Below are 21,223 nucleotides of genomic sequence, written 5' to 3'. Positions count from 1 at the left end.
ACAATCTCGTGTTGTTCATTTGAAAGATAAATATTTCCTGCAACATTTGCTTTTTTATTGAGTAACGGATAAGCAGGAAACTTGCTCTGTGTGTAACACATCCATCACCAGCAGCCGACAGAGATAACTTCACACTGAACTCCAAAACCACAGTCTAAAACTGAAAATACTCTAATCTAGTCCAGCACTTCCATTTTGAATTGGTAAGTGTAATATATGCACTTATAATTCAAAAACATTTTTTGTTTACAGTTTCCAGTTTAGTTTATTGTCCCGTGTACCGAGGTACAGTGAAAAGCTTTTGTTGCGTGTTAACCAGTCAGCGGAAAGACAATACATGATTACAATCGAGCCGTCCACAGTGTACAGATACAGGATAAAGGGAATGACGTTCTTCATCATCGGCGGTCAATCGAAACGAGTCTGACTATCCTCTCATGGAGGACACCTGTGCCTGACTTTGTTTAACGTGGGGAGACTGGCGCACAGGCAGCCACCCCACGGTCCTTGACAGGTCTGGGTCAGGATCCAGTGGCATGGAGTCCAAGACGACCTTTTCTGCTGCAGCCTTCATCCGCCTTCCCAGCCGTTGTGACGCTCCACTAAGGTCAGCCATCGTCCTCCGCCTGTTCCACCATTGAGGTCTTGGTTGGATTGCTCTTTGTCAGAGACCTCCCCCTCGACCTTACCGCCATGGGTGGCCCTACCAGGAGCATAGCTCCAGACGGCATCGCTCTCAGGATCTCTGGTCCACACAAGCTTCTCCACCACGACAAGGTGATGATCCATGGTAAACCGGCAATGTCCGATCAAGGATAGTCCGAGGATCTCCAATGAGGTAGATAGTAGTTCAGGACCGCTCTCTGGTTGTGGTAGGATGGTTCAGTTGCCTGATGACTGTTGGGAAGGAACAGTATATAAATGATATAAGAATTGTGCTTAGCGACATACAGCAGGGAAAGAGGCCATTCGGCCCAACTTGTCCATGCTGTCCAGGATGCCTTTATTTGGCGCATTTACCTCAAAACCTTTTCTATCCATGTACCTGCCCAAGTGTCTTTCCTACTCTCCAGAGATGCAGCCTGTCCTGCTGAGTTACTCCAGCTTTTTGTGTCTCTCTTCATGTGTCTTTTACATGTAACTACAGTAGCCACCTCAAACGACCCCGAAGCAGCGTGAAGTGTAGATGGAGTCGATGGTGGGGAGTGTGGTGTGTGTGATGGACTGGGCTACATCTACAATGGTGGGGAGTGTGGTGTGTGTGATGGACTGGGCTACATCTACAATGGTGGGGAGTGTGGTCTGTGTGATGGACTGGGCTACATCTACAATGGTGGGGAGTGTGGTCTGTGTGAGGGACTGGGCTACATCTACAATGGTGGGGAGTGTGGTGTGTCTGAGGGACTGGGCAACATCTACAATGGTGGGGAGTGTGATGTGTGTGGGACTGGGCTACATCTACAATGGTGGGGAGAGTGGTCTGTGACGGACTGGGCAACATCTACAACTCTGCAATTTCTTGCATCCCAATTAGAGAGTGCATCTGTAGACATTAGTAACATCATTAGAGACATGCCTAGTCTACTAAGGAAGTAGAGGCATTGGTGTGCAATACTATAGACTTTAGGGATACATCACGGAAACAGGCCCTTCAGCCCGCCGAGTCCGAGCGGACCATTGATCACCCCGTACACTAGCACTATCCCACACACACTAGGGACAATTTACAATTTTACCAAAGCCAATTAACCTACAAACCCGCACGTGTTTGGAGTGTGGGAGGAAACCGAAGATCTTGTAGAAAACCCAGGCAGGTCATGGGGAGAACGTCCCTCACAGCGACCCCCCTCCCCCCCCCCCCCACGCTGGGCCCTAATTGTTCTTCACGGCGGTCCCCATACGCTGCGCTCCCATTGCCTTCCCCTCCTTCCTAAAGGAACATCCTTTAGTTCTGAGGCTGTGCCCTCTAGTCCTAGACTCTCCCACTAGTGGAAACATCCTCTCCACATCCACTCTATCCGGGCTTTTCGCTGTTCGGTGAGTTATGTTGAAGACCAACTGAATGAGCAGGAGAATCGAGGCCGGGTGGAAACCAAAGGTCTTTTATTTCACAGCAACCGTACAGAATACATGTTGAAGCAACGCCCGCTTATTGAAGCCAAGCTCACGGTTCCAGGCAGAAACAGGAAAAACAAACCACTCTTTTGTAGAAACCACGAGCTGCAGATACTGGTGAATACACACAAGGACACAGAGTGCTGGAGTAACTCAGCGGGTCAGGCAGCATCTGTGGAGAACATGGATAGGTGACGTTTCACAGAGTGCTGGGGTAACTCAGCGGGTCAGGCAGCATCTGTGGAGAACATGGATAGGTGACGTTTCACAGAGTGCTGGAGTAACTCAGCGGGTCAGGCAGCATCTGTGGAGAACATGGATAGGTGACCTATCACAGAGTGCTGAAGTATCTCAGTCCAATAGGTGGAGCAAAGGGGACGATACAGAGTGCAGAATATTGTTCTCTGCATTATAGCGCATCAGTTCTAGAGACAAAGTCCAATGTCCGCAATGGGGTGGAGGTGAATCGGACAGTACCCTAGCTTATGGAAGAACTGTTCAGAAGCCTGATAACAGGGGAAGAAGCTGTTCCTGAGTCTGGTGGTGCGCTCTTTCAAACTTCTGTACCTTCTGCCGGACGGGAGCGGGGAGAAGAAGGAATGGGACAGGGACAGGGAGAAGTAGGGTGGGACAGGGACACGTCTTTGATGATGTCGGCTGCTTTCCCGAGGCAGCGTGAAGTGTTGAGTCAACATATCTTTAGGTTTCGGGTTATTATGAGTCCAGTGTCTGCAATGGGGTGGAGGTGAACCGGACCGTACCCTCGTTCACCCATAGTGGACATTGGACTTTGTCTTCGTCTGTGGATGGACACCATGTGTGTCTTCATCATCTCCTAGCGCTCCATTGATACAGTGGTTCTTGGACACTTTCATTTACAGGCATATTCCCAGGACTCAAGAACCTGAACTGTTTTTAGAGAGGTTCAGCAGGCTAGGACTTTATTCCTTGGAGCACAGGTGGATGAGGGGTGATCTTATAGAATTGAGTATGATGAGGGGGATAGAGAGAGGTGAATGAGAGAATCTTTTGCCCAGAGTAGGGGAATCAAAAACCAGAGGACATAAGGTTAAGGTGTGGGAAAGATTTAATAGGAACCTGAGGGGCAACCTTTTTACACAAAGGGTGGTGGGTGTCTGGAACGAGCTGCTGGAAAAGGTAGATGAGGGGAAGGGGGGGGGACTATCACAACGTTTAAGAGATATTTAGACCGGTACACGGATAGGACAGGTTTGGAGGGATCTGGGCCAAACAAGGGCCTTGTATAGATTGGCCATGTAGGTCGGTGTGGACAAGTTGGGCCGAAGCTTGTCTTCCATGCTGTATCGCTCTGGGTGCCACATTCAGATTGGACACATCCCAATATGGTGATTCTGCGGAGCTCAGTAGAAGTCACTGGAGACTTGCCAGAAATTCTAGTAGGAAGGAACTGCAGATATTAATGGGTGTTTTTAAGGCAGAGATAGATAGATTCTTGATTAGTGCGGGTGTCAGGGGTTATGGGGAGAAGGCAGGAGAATGGGGTAAGGTGGGAGAGGATAGATCAGCCATGATTGAATGGCAGAGTAGACTTGATGGGGTGAATGGTCTAATTTCTGCTCCAAGGACTTATGATGCCTCGCCAATCCATGTGCTCCAAAGATGCTGAGTTGCTCCAGCAATTTGTGTCTTTTGTTGGGAAGGGGTGGGATGGGGTTGGGGGAAGGGGGTGGTGGTGGGGGGGGGGAGCTGTCTAAATGGTGGTGGATGTCTGCCCAGTGACTGAGGATGAGCGTGATTTATTGAATTGGGATTCTTCGCTTCTCTTTATGAGGCCTTTATGAGCCAGGAGTTTGAGCAGGTTGCTCCTGAACTTCACCCCGATGAAGGCGTAGAGGATTGGGTTGATGCAGCTGTGAAGAAAGGCCAAGCACTGGGTGGCCAGCACGGCCCTGTCCAAGTGGTCACGTTGGATGCAGGAGACTTTGATGCGTTTGACTCTCACCAGCATGTCCACAACCATGGTTAGATGGTAGGGCAGCCAGCACGCCAGGAAGGCCAGCACCAGCGCGATGATGACCTTCATGGCTTTCTGCTTCTGGAAGCCCTTGGTCTGGCACAGTTTCCACACGGTGACGGAGTAGCAGAAGACCATGGTGGCCAGCGGCACGAGGAAGCCGATGACCAGGCGACAAACTTTGATGCCCAGTTTCCACGGTTTGTCAAAATCACCATCGTGTTCCTCGTTACAGACGGACCGGTCATTGGCGTGGAACACTTCATTGTAGAGGACGGGCGAGGACAGGAGCAGGGCCACGAGCCAGACGATGGCACACACCAGTTTGACCATCCACGGCCTCTTGTGGCCGTGCGACTGGGCAGAGCGGACAATAGCCAGATAGCGGTCCACGCTGATGCAGGCCAGCAGGAGGATGCCACTGTAAAAGTTCACCTCCTGCAACATATTGATCACCTTACACATGGCGTCACCAAACACCCAGGGAGACACGGCGTCCACTGCCCAGAAGGGCAGGGTGAGGGCAAAGAGCAGGTCGGCCGTGGCCAGATGGAGCAGGTAGACATCCGTGGATGAGATGGAGCGGCGGTTGTGAAGGATGACCACCAACACCAGTACATTCCCCGTCACGGCCAAGAGACACACCAGGCTGTAGACCACCGCCGTGATGGTCTTCATGGTCACAAACTCTCTTCTTACACATGAAATTGTGCCCGGATCGATATTGAAGTCTTCAGTTCCGTTTGTGGACCACGGGAAAGACATTTTCTGGAACGAAAAATAGATTCGCAAATGAGATATTTAAGAAAGTTTAACAAAGTTTAAGAATGTTTATCAAACCCACTGACTCCCATGGCTATCTGCACCACACAACTTCCCACCCTGCTTCCTGTAAGGACTCTATCCCCTACTCCCAATTCCTCTGTCTACGCCGCATCTGCACCCAGGTGAGGTGTTCTACACCAGGGCATCGGAGATGTCCTCATTCTTTAGGGAAGGGGGGTTCCCTTCTATAGATGAGGCTCTCACCAGGGTCACTTCTATACCACGTGACTCTGCTCTCACTCCCCATCCCCCCTACTCGTAACAAGGGCAGGGTCCCCCTTGTCCTCACCTTCCACCCTACCAGCCGTCATATACAGCAGATAATCCTCCGACATTTTCGCCACCTCCAATGGGATCCCACCACTGGCCACATCTTCCCATCTCCTCCTTTCCGCAGAGACCGCACCCTCCGTAACTCCCTGGTCAATTTGTCCCTTCCCACCCAAACCATTCCCTCCCCAGGCACTTTCCCTTGCAACCGCAGGAAATGCTACACTTGTCGCTTTACAGCCCCCCTTGACTCCATCCAAGGACCCAAGCAGTCTTTCCAGGTGAGGCAGAGGTTCACCTGCACCTCCTCCAACCTCATCTATTGCATCCGCTGCTCTAGGTGTCAGCTGCTCTACATCGGTGAGGCCAATCGTAGGCTTGGCGATCGCTTCGCCCAACACCTCCGCACAGTTTGCAATAACCAGCCTGATCTCCGGGTGGCTCAGCACTTCAACTCCCACTCCCATTCTGTCCTGGGCCTCCTCCATGGCCAGAGTGAGTCCCACCGTAAATTGGAGGAGCAGCACCTCATATTTCGCTTGGGCAGTTTACACCCCAGCGGTATGAACATTGACTTCTCCAATTTCTGGTAGTCCTTGCTTTCTCCCTCCTTCCCCTCCCCTTCCCAGCTCTCCCACAGCCCACTTCCTCTGCCTCGTCCTTTATTCTTCCTGTCCCCCCCTCCCCCACATCAGTCTCAAAAAGGGTCTCGACCCGAAACGTCGCCTATTTCCTTCGCTCCATAGATGCTGCCTCACCCGCTGAGTTTCTCCAGCATGTTTGTCATGAGATGTTGAGATTGTTTTAGAGATACAGATTGACACAGAGGGTGATGGGTGTATGGAACAAGCTGCCAGAGGAGGTGGTTGAGGCAGGGACTATCCCAATATTTAAGAAAGTTAGACAGGTACATGGATGATAGACACAAAAAGCTGGAGTAACTCAGCGGGACAGGCAGCATCTCTGGAGAGAAGGTATTGGTGACATTTCAGTCGAGACCCTTCTTCAGACTGATCACAAAGGTCCCGACACGAAATGACACCCATTCCTTCTCTCCAGAGATGCTGCCTGTCCCGCTGAGTTACTCCAGCTTTTTGTGTCTATCTTCGGTTTAAACCAGCATCTGCAGTTCCTTCCTACACGTGGATAATATGACAGGTTTGGAGGGTGTTGGACAGGTGGGACTGGTGTAGATGGGACATGTTGGCCGGTGTGGGCAAGGTGGGCCGAAGGTAGGGTTGCCAACTGTCCCGTATTAGCCGGGACATCCCGTATATTGGGGCTAAATTGGTTTGTCCTGTACGGGACCGCCCTTGCCCCGTATTTGACTGCTACTACTCGGGTCGAGGGGACTGTCGGGTCGGACCCCGCCTCACCCGTCCCGACGTAGTGCAGCCCATGGAGTGCAGCAGCAGCAGTGCCTCGCCCATGTCCCTGTCGGTCGGTCGGCAGCCCGGCCAGCTGTCCGACCTTCGGACCTTCGCTTACCGCCGACACCACCACCACCCCTCCTTCTCACGGCCGATCATCGGTTCATGAGTTAGACGGGGTGCCGGACTTTGACCCCAGGTCAAAACTCCTCAACTGGCCCGCCGCTGGGCTTTGTGCGCAGTCCAGCACCCGGGCCAACTCATCATTCACCCAGCCAAGGCCGATTCGGTCAACGAATTGGCGTCGAGAATTTGTCCCTTATTTTGACCTTTTGTCCCTCATTTGGGAGTTGGCGAAACTCCGTACAGACAGCACCCGTGTGGAAGATCTAACCGGTGTCTCTGGCGCTATAAAGCAGTAGCACTACCCGCTGCGCCACCGTGCTGCCCACGAGCCGGGCAAGTGGACGCTGTGTCTGGCTGGGTGACTAAAGAAGTTCCTCTTCATCTCCTTTTTGCTTCGGCCTCTGGTTCCAGTCTCTCCCACTGGTGGAATCTGTCGCTATGACATCAACTTGCAAGCAATGCGCATCACTAATGATACAGTTACTCACACATCAACAGTAACCATTGACAAGTAATTAAACTGTTAATAAAGCTGCAAGATGCAACAAAGTCACGTCACAAGAAACTGCAGATGCTGGAATGCTGATAAAACACTAAGTGCTGGAGGAACTCAGTGAGTCAGGCAGCACCTCGAGAGAGTAAAGAAGGGTCCCGACCCAAACCGTCACCTATCCATGTTCTCCACAGATGCTGCCTGACCCGCTGAGTTACTCCAGCACTCTGTGAAACGTCACCTATCCATGTTCTCCACAGATGCTGCCTGACCCGCTGAGTTACTCCAGCACTCTGTGAAACGTCACCTATCCATGTTCTCCACAGATGCTGCCTGACCCACTGAGTTACTCCAGCACACTGTGTGTACTTTTTCTACAAGCACCTTAATTCCTTGTATCAACATCTGTGGGTGGAATGGACAGACGACATTTAGGGTCGGGACCCTTCTTCAGATGTTAGTTAGTTAGTTTAGTTTATTGTAACGTGTACTGAGGTACTGTGAAAAACGTTTTTGTTGCGTGCTATCCAGTCAGTGGAAAGACGACACATGATTACAATTAAGAGACTAATGTTTAGTCCAGTAAAGTCCAATTAAAGGTAGTCTGAGGGTATCCAATGAGGTAGATGGGAGGTCAGGACCGCTCTCTAGTTGGTGAGAGGACGGTTCAGTTGTCTGATAACAGCCGGGAAGAAACTGTCCCTGAATCTGGAGGTGTGCGTTCGTTTTCACACTTCTGTACCCCTTGCCCGATGGGAGAGGGGAGAAGAGGGAGTGACCGGCGGTGAGACTGGTCCTTGATTATGTTGCTGGCCTTGCCGAGGCAGCGTGAGGTGTAGATGGAGGCGATGGAAGGGAGGTTGGTTTGTGTGACGGTCTGGGCTGTGTCCACAATTCTCTGCGATTTCTCGCTGTCTTGGACGGAGCTGTTCCCAAACCGTGCTGTGATGCATCCCGACGCGAGGGAGTTGAACGTAAACGCGAGTGAATAAAAGCCTTTACCTGCCAGTTGAAAGGATGCGATCGTCTCTACAAGACGCCAAGCCTCAGGAAGACAAAACCAACAGCGTTCAACGAGACTAATTCACTGCGTTTTGGAGAGAGGGGAGAGGTGGGGGGCGAGTCTTCAAGTGAGTGAAAGCAGAAGTGGTTCAGCAAATCTTGCTGCCTTGATCAATTGTGTAATGAGGAAGGATTATTTTTAGCGATCTTGTTGTGCAGAGCCCTTTGGGCAACAGTGACCATAATATAGTGGAACTCTGCATTAGGATGGAGAGTGACACGGTTAATTCAGAGACGAGGGTCCTGAACTTAAAGAAAGGAGACTGTCAAGTCAAACTGAAATGAAAGAACAGGTGCAGAAAAATGCTACATTGAAATCACGAGACAGTGATTGAAGTGGGCGGAACCCCAGCCTGCCGAGTTCTGCCCGGGGGTCAAAAGGGCACACAGCACCAGAAGCCAGTGAAGAAAACACCCTACTGGGCTGTGTGAGGAATGCCATCAGCCGGAAACAGTTCAGCATGCTCTAGTTGCATGTAGAAGATATGAAACAGAAAGAAGAGTTTTGATCAGTGAAATGAAGAAAATTGGAATGACAGATATATCAGAAAAGAACATTCTAGAGTATGGAGGGGAAGGAAAAGGAGTAAAGGTGTTGTTTAATTTCTTGAGGGCCTCTGGCCTTATAAAAAGGATATAATGTAAAGACATGAGGACTGTGGAGTGATGCCAGAAGGTGGCAGCAATGCAACATTGTGGATGCCGGCTGCCGTAAAACTCCAAAGAAGAAGAAGCAGTAGAAGAAGCCAGTGAAGAAGACACAAGAGACTTGCGAGCGGCAAAACTTGAACAGTAAATCAAAAGGACTGTCCAAAAAGACTGCCGCGATAGCCAGAAAAGGCAAGCAGGACTGATTTTCTACAGACCCGATTGGCAGCCGGTAAGGACTGAACTCTAAATGGACTGAGCCGAAGACTGCAGCCCCAGAGACTCTGTTTAACCCTTTAATATCTGAGAAACTTGTCTGGCTAACATGTTGATTGAGAAAGTTTGAAATATTGGTGGTGTTTGTTAACCAAGATGACAGGGTGATGATAGTGTTTGTTGTCTATGTGAAGTGCATCCTGCTTCATTGTGGGGTTAAGGGCTAATGTGAGCTAATTTCTAATAGTTATATGCTATGTGTGGTGTTAGTTTAAATAATTGCATTAAAAAAAATATGATAAAATGTGTTAAAAAACAGTAAAGATTCATATGATATTAAGCTAAAAAATTGGTAACAGTAGTGGGCATTATTTGTATTTTTCATTTAATGAAATGTGAAAATTATTTAAAAAACAAAATGGCTGCTATGAGTTGGAATGTTAGATACATGTAATTTTCTGTTATTTATATTTGGTTACAGTAATGTGTATATTTTTTGCCTTTGTGTCTAAAGGTTTTTCACCTGATAAAGACCAAAACTAATAAAGACCAAAACTGATAAAGACCAAAACTGATAAAGACTAAAACTGCTAAAAACTGCTAAAGACTAATCTGCCAAAATAAAAGAAGGAGAAAATAAAAGGTGGAAAAGAAGTGTTTGGTCTGAGTGAATCCAGTTCATGATTTCGGGGTAGATAAATCAAATCCCTTTCAAGCGGGGAATCTGCAAAAACATTAGAAGACTTGACAGAGACTTTGAAGGCATGAGACGGGAATTGGCTCGGACAGACTGGCAAATGATACTTAAAGGGTTGACGGTGGAGATGCAATGACAAAGATTTAAAGACCGCATGGATGAACTCCAGAAATTGTTCATCCCTGTCTGGCGAACAAATGAAACGGGGAAGGCGGCTCAACCGTGGCTGACGAGGGAAGTCAAGGATAGTGTTAAATCCAAGGAAGATGCATATAAATGGCCAGAGGAAGCAGCAAACCAGAGGACTGGGAGAAATGTAGAACTCAACAGAGGAGGACAAAGGGGTTAATTAGGAGGGGGGAAAAGAGCATAAAAGAAAGCTTGCGGGGAATATAAAAACTGACTGAAAAAGCTTCTTTAGATATGTAAAATGGAAAAGATTAGTGAAGATAAATGTAGGTCCCTTACAGACAGAGACAGGTGAATTTATAATGCAGGGCTGCCAACTCTCACGCTTTGAGCGTGAGACTCACGCCCTCAAGCAAACTCTCACGCCCTCACGCTGATCAGAAATTTCTCACGCTCAAAACTCGGATAAACTGCATGGTCCGCGGGTGTTGGAGAGCAGGAGCTGCGGGAGGGATGGGAGCAGAACCAGCGGCTGGAACAGATGCGGGGAGCCGGGACTTGCGAGTGTTTGCCGGGGCCGGCGTGTCACTCGCTGAAGCTCTGGCCATGGAGCAACTCCGGACAGTGCGAGTGTCCCGGGCGTCGGAGCCGTCGGAAGCGTTGCGCCGCTGCCGCTGCCGCGAGAGTCTCTGTGCCGAAGGGACAGATTCTCAAAGGGAGGTGCAGAGAGGGGAAGGAGACAGGGAAACAGTGGGGGGAGAGAGAGGGGGGGGAGAGGAGAGAGAGGGGAGAGATCGGGGGTGGAGGGAATGGAGAGAGAAGACGGAGAGGGGGGAGAGAGAGGAGGGGGGGGAGTGAGAGGGGTGAGAGGGAAGAGAGAGGGGGTGGAGAGGGTAGGAGAGAATGGGAGAGAGAGGGGGAAGAGAGAGGGTTGGTAAAAGAGAGAGGGGGAAGAGGGGGAAAGAGAAACGGGGGAAAGAATGAGATAAGGGGCAAAGAAAAAAAGATAGAGACAGAGGAGAAAGAGAGAAGAGAGAGGGCAAGGGGAAGAGTGAGGTAGAAGGAAGAAATGGGGAAGAGAGGAGGAGGGTGAGAGGAGAGACAGAGAGAGAGGGGAAAGAGAGAGGGGAGAGTGTGTGGAGACGGAGAGAGAGGGGGAGATAGAAACATAGAAAATAGGTGCAGGAGCAGGCCATTCGGCCCTTCGAGCCTGCACCACCATTCAATATGATCATGGCTGATCATCCAACTCAGTATCCTGTACCTGCCTTCTCTCCACACCCCCTGATCCCTTTAGCCACAAGGGCCACATCTAACTCCCTCTTAAATATAGCCAATGAACTGGCCTCAACTACCTTCTGTGGCAGAGAATTCCACAGATTCACCACTCTCTGTGTGAAAAATGTTTTTCTCATCTCGGTCCTAAAAGATTTCCCCCTTATCCTTAAACTGTGACCCCTTGTCCTGGACTTCCCCAACATCGGGAACCATCTTCCTGCATCTAGCCTGTCCAACCCCTTAAGAATTGTGTAAGTTTCTATAAGATCCCCCTTCAATCTTCTAAATTCTAGTGAGTACAAACCGAGTCTATCCAGTCTTTCTTCATATGAAAGTCCTGACATCCCAGGAATCAGTCTGGTGAACCTTCTCTGTACTCCCTCTATGGCAAGAAGCCTTTCCTCAGATTAGGAGACCAAAACTGTACGCAATACTCCAGGTGTGGTCTCACCAAGACCCTGTACAACTGCAGTAGAACCTCCCTGCTCCTATACTCAAATCCTTTTGCTATGAATGCTAACATACCATTCGCCTTCTTGACTGTCTGCTGCACCTGCATGCCTACTTTTAATGACTGGTGTACCATGACACCCAGGTCTCGTTGCATCTCCCCTTTTCCTATTCGGCCACCATTCAGATAATAGTCTACTTTCCTGTTTTTACCACCAAAGTGGATAACCTCACATTTATCCACATTATACTGCATCTGCCATGCATTTGCCCACTCACCCAGCCTACCCAAGTCACCTTGCAGCCTCCGAGCATCCTCCTCACAGCTAACACTGCCCCCCAGCTTCGTGTCATCCGCAAACTTGGAGATGTTGCATTCAATTCCCTCGTCCAAATCATTAATATATATTGTAAATAGGAGGAGGTGAACTTTTACAGTGGCATCCTGCTGCTGGCCTGCATCAGCGTGGACCGCTACCTGGTCATTGTCCGCTCTGCCCAGTCGCACGGCCGCAATAGGTCATGGATGGTCAAACTGGCGTGTGCCGTCGTCTGGCTCGTGGCCCTGCTCCTGTCCTTGCCCGTCCTCTACAAGGGTGAGTGGACCCACGGCGCCAGGACCCTGTGCTACGAGATCCTCGACGGACAATCGGCCGACATCTGGAGAACCGCCACCAGGTTCTTGCGGCACGTGATTGGCTTCCTCATGCCGCTGGCCGCCATGGTCTTCTGCTACTCCGTCACTGTGTGGAAACTGTGGCAGACCAAGGGCTTCCAGAAGCAGAAAGCCATGAAGGTCATCATCGCGGTGGTGCTGGCCTACCTGGTGTGCATGCTGCCCCACAACGACACGGTGCTGGTCGACACGCTGATGAGGAGCAAACTCATCGAAGACTCTTGCCCCAGACGCGACCACTTGGACAGGGCTCTGTCCGCCACCCAAACCCTGGGCTTCACGCACAGCTGCATCAACCCAATCCTCTACGCATTCATCGGGGTGAAATTCAGGAAGAACCTGGTGAAGATCCTGACCGATGTAGGACTCATGAAGACAAGTGAAACTGCCGATTTCAGGAGATCAGAATCGTACACCATCTCCGGCCAAACCTCAACCACCATTTAGACCACGTAGGCAACGTCTCTTTACGCTCAGCTTTACTATTGCCATGTGTACCGAGGTACAGGGAACAGCTTTGTTCTGCAGCTGCCCAAACACACCAGTTAATACTGGACATAAATACAATCAAGCCAAACTCAAGTCCAATAGGTAGTGCAAAGGGGAAGATACAGAGTGCAGAATATAGTTCTCAGCATTAGACAATAGACAATAGGCGCAGGAGTAGGCCATTCGGCCCTTCGAGCCAGCACCGCCATTCAATGTGATCATGGCTGATCATCCACAATCAGTACCCCGTTCCTGCCTTCTCCCCATATCCCCTGGCTCCGCTATCTGTGAGAGCCCTATCTAGCTCTCTCTTGAAAGTATCCAGAGAACCTGCCTCCACCGCCCTCCGAGGTAGAGAATTCCACGGACTCACAACTCTTTGTGTGAAAAAGTGTTTCCTCGTCTCCGTTCTAAATGGCTTACCCCTTATTCTTAAACTGTGTGGCCCCTGGTTCTGGACTTCCCCAACATGTTTCCTGCCTCTAGCATGTCCAAGCCCTTAATAGTCTTACATGTTTCAATAAGATACCCTCTCATCCTTCTAAATTCCAGTATACAAGCCCAGCCGCTCCATTCTCTCAGCATATGACAGTCCCGCCATCCCAGGAATTAACCTTGTAAACCTACGCTGCACTCCCTCAATAGCAAGAATAGCAAGGCACCTTCTTCAGATTCCTCAAAGTGCTTGAGTACCTTGGACCCGGACACAAAATGTCACCCATTCCTTCTAGCCAGCTAACAATGATCTAGTCTACATTTTCCTTCATCAACCCCCTTTGATTGGGGGGGGGGGTGGGGTGGGGGGGGGGGGGGGGAATGAGGGACAGGTATATTTCCACTTTTTTCTTTTTTTCATTTTCCTATTCTTTTTATTTATTTGTTCTTCTCTCTTATATCTTTATTCACTCTTTGGCCACACTACTTTGGTAGCCTAGGGGTCTTATCTTTTCACTTTTTTTCCCCTCTTGTGCTTTCTCCCTCATTTTCAGGTTAAAATTTAAGCTGTACAAGAATTGTATAATTTTACATGCCGAATGTTTTATTCTTGTACAATCGCTTCTAAATAAAAATAATTAAAATTTAAAAAAAATCAACACCCTTTGATATCTCGTTTTTCACACCCTACCCTTCCATATCTCGTTTTCCTCTCCCCCGACGCTCAGTCTGAAGAAGAGTCTCGACCCAAAACATCACCCATTCCTTCTCCATCCCCTTTCCTGCTTGACAAACACCTTTCCTGTACCCTGGTGCCCAGAACTGAACACAATACTCTAAATGCTGCCTCACCAACATCTGATACAACTGCAACATGACCTCCCAACTTCTATACTCAATATGTTTAAGAAGGAACTGCAGATGCTGGAAAATCGAAGGTACACAAAAAAGCTGGAGAAACTCAGCAGGTGCAGCAGCAGCTATGGAACGATGCTGCTCCATAGTTGCTGCTGCACCCACTGAGTTTCTCCAGCTTTTTTGTGTACCTTCTATACTCAATACTCTGACTGATGAAGACCAAAGCACCAAAAGCCTGTTTGACCACCTTATCAACCTGCGACTCCACCTTCAAGGAATCGTGCACCTGTACTCCTAGATCCCTCTGCACTACAACACTACAAAGAGGCCGACCATTCACTGCCCTTGTCAGACGTCTCATAGCACAACACCTCACATTTCTCTGTAATAAATTCCATCGACCATTCCTCAGCCCATTCCGATTCCTGGCCAATCGATCAAGATCCTGCTGCAATTCTTCGCAACAATCTCCAAGACCTTCGGTTTCCTCCCACACTCCAAAGACGTACAGGTTTGCAGGTTGATTGGCTTGGTATAAATGTAAAATTGTCCCTAGTGTGTGAAGGATAGTGTAAGTGTGCGGGAATCGCTGGTCAGCATGGACTCCGCGGGCCGAAGGGCCTGTTTCTGCACTGTATCTCTGAATTAAACTAAACTCAGCGGGTCAGGCAGCATCTGTGGAGGGAATAGGCAGACAAGGCTTCGAGTGTGAAGTCCAAAGAGTCGCCAGTCTATTTCCCTCCACAGATGCTGCCTGACCCGCTGAGATTTTCCGCGACCGCTGCTTCTCTTTCCACAAATGCTGAACTAACTTTCGAACAAATGCAGATTGTTCTGCATGGGCAATGTTGCAGCTGTGTCTTGCAACATGGAAACTTTCATCAGATAAAATAATGCTTACAAGGTTAATTCCCGGGATGGCGGGACTGTCATATGCTGAGAGAATGAACCGGCTGGGCTTGTAAACTCTGGAGTTTAGAAGGTATAGGGATGGGATCTTATTGAAACATATAAGATTATTAAGGGTTTGGGCACGCTAGAGGCAGGAAACATGTTCCCGATGTTGATGAGCGTGGGGGGGTGGGGGGGAGAGGAAGACAATGGGGTCCCGGCGTGAGGGAGCCTCCGTGGGGGATGGTGGGGGAGCAAAGGGGGATCCGGTGTGGGGGTGGGGGGGGGGGGAACGACGACTCTAGTTTAGAATCCTGGGGATAAGTCTGTGTTTGTTTGTTTGTTTGTTTGTACGTTCCGGTGAAGGCGCTGTGCATACGATCACCAAACAACCAGCCAACAGTCGCTTTTATTTTTTTTCACGTTAAATTTAATGTTAATTTCACGTTTTCATGTATCGTGTGATGTGTTGTGACTGTCGGGAGAACAATTTCCCTCTGGGGATGCATAAAGTTCTATCCTATCGCTTCGTTTCATTCAAATAGAGAGATATAGAACAAAGAAAATAAAGGAATGCAAAAAAAAGTAGTGATAGGCCTTTACCCTGTATCTGTACACTGTGGACGGCTCGATTGTAATCATGTATTGTCTTTCCGCTGACTGGTTAGTACGCAACAAAACCTTTTCACTGTACCTCGGTACACGTGACAATATACTAAACTCAACTCCAGATTCAGGGACAGTGTCTTCCCGGCTGTTATCGGGCAACTGAACCATCCTATCACCAACTAGGGAGCGGTCCTGACCAATGTTCCCTCTAATTGTTAGTAGTTCGTGTGCGCAGAAATCTTGTATTGTGTAATTTTTGATGCTGTTACAAATGTGTGTGTGGCACTGAGTCCTTGTGCAAATATAAGCTTGAAATTTTCACGATATTTTTGCCACAGCTACTCTCTCATGGCTAATATAACTGTATCGCCTTGTTTTAATACAATACAAATATCATATTTGTAGAAATATAAATGCAATTTATGAAGTGATGTATTCTGTTAAGATTCTATCCTATACTTTGAAGTTTGAATGGATACTTTGTTGAGTTTGTTGTTCCATTAAATAAAATATCAATGAGTATTTGTTATTTTTATGTGATGCAATGCCAAAATAAAGTAATAACGGTAACATATTTTATTACATTTTTGATTAAATTTGCAGAAAATGGGAAATCGTAACTCATCAAACGCAAGGATAGTTGACAAACTAGGTTATATGGATGCTCAATGTGAAGATATTTACACATAGTTTATGTAGTGTAAAGAGATGTTCCAAACACACTGTTGTCTTTACTACTATTTATTGGTAATACACAAACGTTGCTGCCCTAGCTGTACGTGGTCTGTCACAGGAGCTAGAGAGGGATCAAGGGGTGGGGAGGTTGCATTTATACTTCTGATATGGGGAGTGGTTAGTAGTGAGGTCACTATGTTAAAGGCACATGCACTTGTCATCTACATGTAGGTCTACAAATTTATTGCTATTGAGGGAGTGCAGCGTAGGTTTACAAGGTTAATTCCCGGGATGGCAGGACTGTCATATGCTGAGAGAATGGAGCGGGTGGGCTTGTACACTCTGGAATTTAGAAGGATGAGAGAGGATCTTATTGAAACATATAAGATTATTAAGGGTTTGGACACGCTAGAGGTGGGAAACATGTTCCCAATGTTGGGGGAGTCCAGAACCAGGGGGCCACAGTTTAAGAATAAGGAGTAAGCCATTTAGAACGGAGACGAGGAAACACTTTTTCACACAGAGAGTTGTGAGTCTGTGAATTCTCTGCATCCGGAGGCCGGTTGTCTGGATACTTTCAAGAGAGAGCTAGATAGGGCTCTTATAGAAAGCGGAGTCAGAGGATATGGGCAGAAGGCAGGAACGTGGTACTGATTGGGGATGATCAGCCATGATCACATTGAAGTGCAGTTTCATACTATTGAAATGCAGGTTCATACTATTTCAAGCAGGGTGCAAGGCCACCAAATTCAAGTGCAGTTTCTGACCACTTCAAGCAGGGTGCAAGGCCCCCAAATTCAAGTGCAGTTTGATACCACTTCAAACAGGGTGCAAGGCCACCAAATTCAAATGCAGTTTCATACCATTTCAAGTAGGGTGCAAGGCCACCACATTCAAATGCAGTTTCATACCATTTCAAGCAGGGTGAAACCACCATAAAACCACACAAAACACCACACTCACAGTTCAGTAGACATTCAGTGTGTTCTGTTGATTCACAGCTCAGACAGAGTCGTGACCTCTCCCTCACCCATTTTGCAGAGACAGCCACACCCACACTTCCGGGGTTTATAATCCCTTCCCCCTCCACCCGGAAGGGGTGCGGCCTTCATGGCGTGATTGACAGGAGAGAGATTCTCAACATTTTTTAAACACTAATAACACTTTTATTTTTAATTGATGGGACGAATCCTCTGCACCTGATGAGTGGAGGGGGACTGAGTAGGATGGCCAAAAATCACAGCCGTAAGTGACTTTTATCTAAAATCAATATACAGTGCAAACAGGAAGTTGTCAAGTTTCCACCACCAACAGCCATTTGCTGGGGGGAGAGGGGGAGGAGGAGAGGTGAGAGGGGGAGAGGAGAGGGGGGGGGAGAGGAGGGGGGAGAGAGGAGAGGGGGGGGAGAGGAGAGGGGGGGAGGGGAGGGCGGGGAGGAGAGGAGGGGGCGGAGAGGAGAGGGGGGAGAGGGGGGGAGAGGAGAGGGGGGGGAGAGAGGGGGGAGAGGAAGAGAGAGTGGAGAGGGGGGAGAGGGGAGAGGGGAGAGGGGGAGGAGGAGAGGGGGAGAGGAGAGGGAGGAGAGAGAGAGGGGGAGAGGAGGGGGGGGAGAGGAGGGGAGGAGAGGAGGGGGGAAGGAGGGGGGGGGGGAGAGGAGAGGGGGGGAGAGGAGAGGGGGGAGAGGAGAGGTGGGGGAGAGGAGAGGTGGGGGAGAGGAGAGGGGGGGGAGAGGGGAGGAGAGGGGGGAGGAGAGGGGGGGGAGGAGAGAGTGGTGAGAGGAGAGGGGGAGAGAGGAGAGGGGGGGAGGGAGGAGAGGGAGGAGAGGGGGGGGGAGGAGAGGCGGGAGAGGAGAGGGGGAAGAGGAGTGGGGGGAGAGAGAGAGAAAGAGAGAGAAAGAGAGAGGGATAGGGAGAGAGAGAGAGAGAGAGAGAGAGAGAGAGAGAGAGAGAGAGAGAGTGCCTTTTTACTTCAACCCAAACAACCATTTGCAGGCAGTGCTTTTTTACCTCTAACCATATTTTCATTTTCAAACCAAATTAAGGGTACTCACAGTGCTGTAGACATTTGTTCAGTGTCATTCAGAGCTCAGAGTGACAGAGACTAATTGACAGAGCTCCATCTTGCAGAGATGAATTGAGGCACACCACTTCCTTGTTTTATAGTCCCTCCCTCCCCCCTGCCGCCAGCGGGGGCAGCAGAGAGAATGGAGAATTTTGTAAAAACATTAATATCTCTGTCATTTTTCATCGACGGGAAAATTCCTCGGCACACATGCGGCGGAGGGGGGCTCTGAGCGTGGTGGCCAAAAATGACGGCCGTAGGTGGCGGCGTTCTCTCGGAAATCGCAGCACAGAAAGCCAAATGCGGTCAAGAACAGAGGTTTAATAATATAGATAGATTGTCAAGCTTGACAAAATTTATGAGGATGTTGCCGGGAGTAGAGGGTGCGAGCTACAGGGAGAGGTTGAGTAGGCTGGGTCTCTATTCCATGGAGCGCAAGAGGATGAGGGGTGATCTTATAGGGGTGTATAAAATCATGAGAGGAATAGATCGGGTAGATGCACAGAGTCTCTTGCCCAGAGTAGGGGAATCGAGGACCAGAGGACATAGGTTCAATGTGAAGGGGGAAAGATTGAATAGGAATCTGAGGGGTAACATTTTCACACAGATGGTGGTGGGTGTATGGAACGAGCTGCCAGACGAGGTAGTTGAGGCTGGGACTATCCCAACGTTTAGGAAACAGTTAGACAGGTACATGGATAGGACAGGTTTGGAGGGATATGGACCAAGCGCAGGCAAGTGTGACTAGTGTAGATGGGGCATGTTGGCTGGTGTGGGCAAGTTGGGCCGAAGGGCCTGTTTCCACACTGTATCACTCTATGATTATATGACTCTATGACCTCTATAAGATCACCCCTCATCCTCCTGCGCTCCATGGAATAGAGACCCAGCCTACTCAACCTCTCCCTGTAGCTCACACCCTCTAGTCCCGGCAACATCCTCATAAATCTTCTCTGCACCCTTTCCAGCTTGACAACATCTTTCCTATAACACGGTGCCCAGAACTGAACACAATATTCTAAATGCGGTCTCACCGACGTCTTATACAACTGCAACATGACCTCCCAACTTCTATGCTCAATACTCTGACTGATGAAGGCCAAAGTGCCAAAAGCCTTTTTGATCACCTTATCTACCTGCGACTCGACCTTCAAGGACCATGTACCTGTACTCCTAGATCCCTCTGCTCTACAACACTATCCAGGGGCCGACATTCACTGTGTAGGTCCTGCACCATGTTAGTGGTCAGAAAAATGCAACACCTCACACTTCCCTATATTAAATTGCATAATGTTGAAGGCCCTGCAACTTCTACAGCAGGGGTCGGCAACCTTGTTCTGCATAGGGACCAGGACCCATGTCTGTGAGCAGATGGCGGGCCACATCTATCGCCATAGTATGACAATAGACAATAGGTGGAGTAGGCCGTTCGGCCCTTCGAGCCAGCACAGCCATTCATGGCTGATAATCCCCACCCCCCAATATATTTTTGAGCGGGAACGCAGTCCCTCACCACCACAAATGTTGCAGTTGAGCATCCCGCATTTGGGAACATTGCGGGTGTCAGCACATCCGAAGTGCAATGGGATAGCCTTGTCCTGGGAGAACCATTTTGATCACGGTCTCGCCCCTCCCCCGCCATGACACTTGCTGTGGTTTTTCTCATTAGTTTTCACGTGTTTTTCAATTAGTTTTCTGCAGTTCCCAGATTAGCTCATGTGCCCCCTGGACTGGCTATCGTGCCCAGATCGGCTGCGTGCCCCTGGACTGGCTGTAGCGCCCAGGTTCGCGAAAACAAATCGAGAGAAGAAAACGCCTGCGGTCCGGATGATTTCGTAGGCCGTAAGTTGCCGACCCCTATTCCACAGGATACATTTGAACATTTATTTCCTCATTCAAATCTGAAGGAAGTCTTATTTCACACCTTGTGGTTTTTGACATTTGCAAACATTACTATGATTGCATCAGAAGCAATGCTGTGGAATCTTGTTTGTCCCAATAACAACAGCAGCACTTCCCTTTGGCTTAGTTTAGTATTAATTTTGTTTTGTTTAGACACAGCGTGGACACAGGCCCCTCAGCCCACCGACTCACCATCCCCGCACACAAACCAACCTCCCTTCCATTGATTCCATCTACACCTCATGCTGCCTCGGCAAGGGCAGCAGCATCATCAAAGACCAGTCTCAACTCGGTCACTCCATCTTCTCCCCTCTCCCACCAGGCAAGGGGTACAGAAGTGTGAAAACCAACGCACACCTCCAGATTCAGGGACAGTTTCTTCCCGGCTGTTATCAGGCAACTGAACCGTCCTCTCACCAACTAGAGAGCGGTCCTGACCTCCCATCTACCTCATTGGTGACCCTCGGACTATCCTTGATCGGACTTTGCTGGCATTACCTTGCACTAAACGTTATTCCCTTTATCCTGTATCTGTACACTGTGGACGGATGGATTGTAATCATGTACTAGACTAAGTGCTATGTTCACATGGGAGGGCTGGTCCCTCAATGCAATATTCCACCTCTCCATCAATTCCAATATTGCTGGCCAGTGGGGGGGGGCTTTCTGGAGCGCTAGTATGGGTGTTGTGGGCTGAAGGGACGGGTTTCCAGAGGGCTAGTATGGACATTGTGGGCCAAATGGATTCTTGGGGTGGCAGCTCAGTCACTCAAGCCTGATGTGCTGGCAGCTCGCTCACGACTGGTGGGCTGGCAGTTGACACGGCTATTCCTTGAAATTCCATGTCAAGCAGGGTGCAAGGCCACTAAATTCAAATGCAGTTTCATGCCATTTCATGCAGGGTGCAAGGCCACCACATTCAAATTCAGTTTCATACCATTTCAAGCAGGGTGAA

The 21,223-nt window shown here is 49.2% G+C and overlaps 1 protein-coding gene, 1 non-coding gene and 1 pseudogene across 2 annotated transcripts; 1 reads left to right on the top strand and 2 right to left on the bottom strand.

Moving 5' to 3' along the window:
- LOC116974919 overlaps positions 1-12,958 on the top strand; it is a 41,463-nt pseudogene extending 28,505 nt beyond the window's left edge.
- LOC116975638 (C-X-C chemokine receptor type 2-like) lies at positions 3,839-4,817 on the bottom strand. Its single transcript, XM_033024965.1, has one exon. It carries the CDS (start codon positions 4,787-4,789, stop codon positions 3,848-3,850), a length of 942 nt encoding a protein of 313 aa, XP_032880856.1. The 5' UTR covers positions 4,790-4,817; the 3' UTR covers positions 3,839-3,847.
- A 6,900-nt stretch (positions 12,959-19,858) lies between the features above and the next one.
- Positions 19,859-20,016, bottom strand: LOC116975675. Its single transcript, XR_004412687.1, has one exon. It is a non-coding gene; the product is annotated as a U1 spliceosomal RNA (small nuclear RNA).
- Positions 20,017-21,223: the final 1,207 nt, after the last annotated feature.

This window comes from Amblyraja radiata, chromosome 7 (genome assembly GCF_010909765.2).
Source record: "Amblyraja radiata isolate CabotCenter1 chromosome 7, sAmbRad1.1.pri, whole genome shotgun sequence".
NCBI classification, from domain to species: Eukaryota; Metazoa; Chordata; class Chondrichthyes; order Rajiformes; family Rajidae; genus Amblyraja; species Amblyraja radiata.
Note: the sequence above shows the minus strand (reverse complement) of the source record. Positions and strands in the feature narration are given on the sequence as shown.

Bases quoted from the DNA above. Each gene is read 5' to 3' on its own strand.
- LOC116975638 (XM_033024965.1), bottom strand. From the start codon at position 4,789: ATGAAGACCATCACGGCGGTGGTCTACAGCCTGGTGTGTCTCTTGGCC.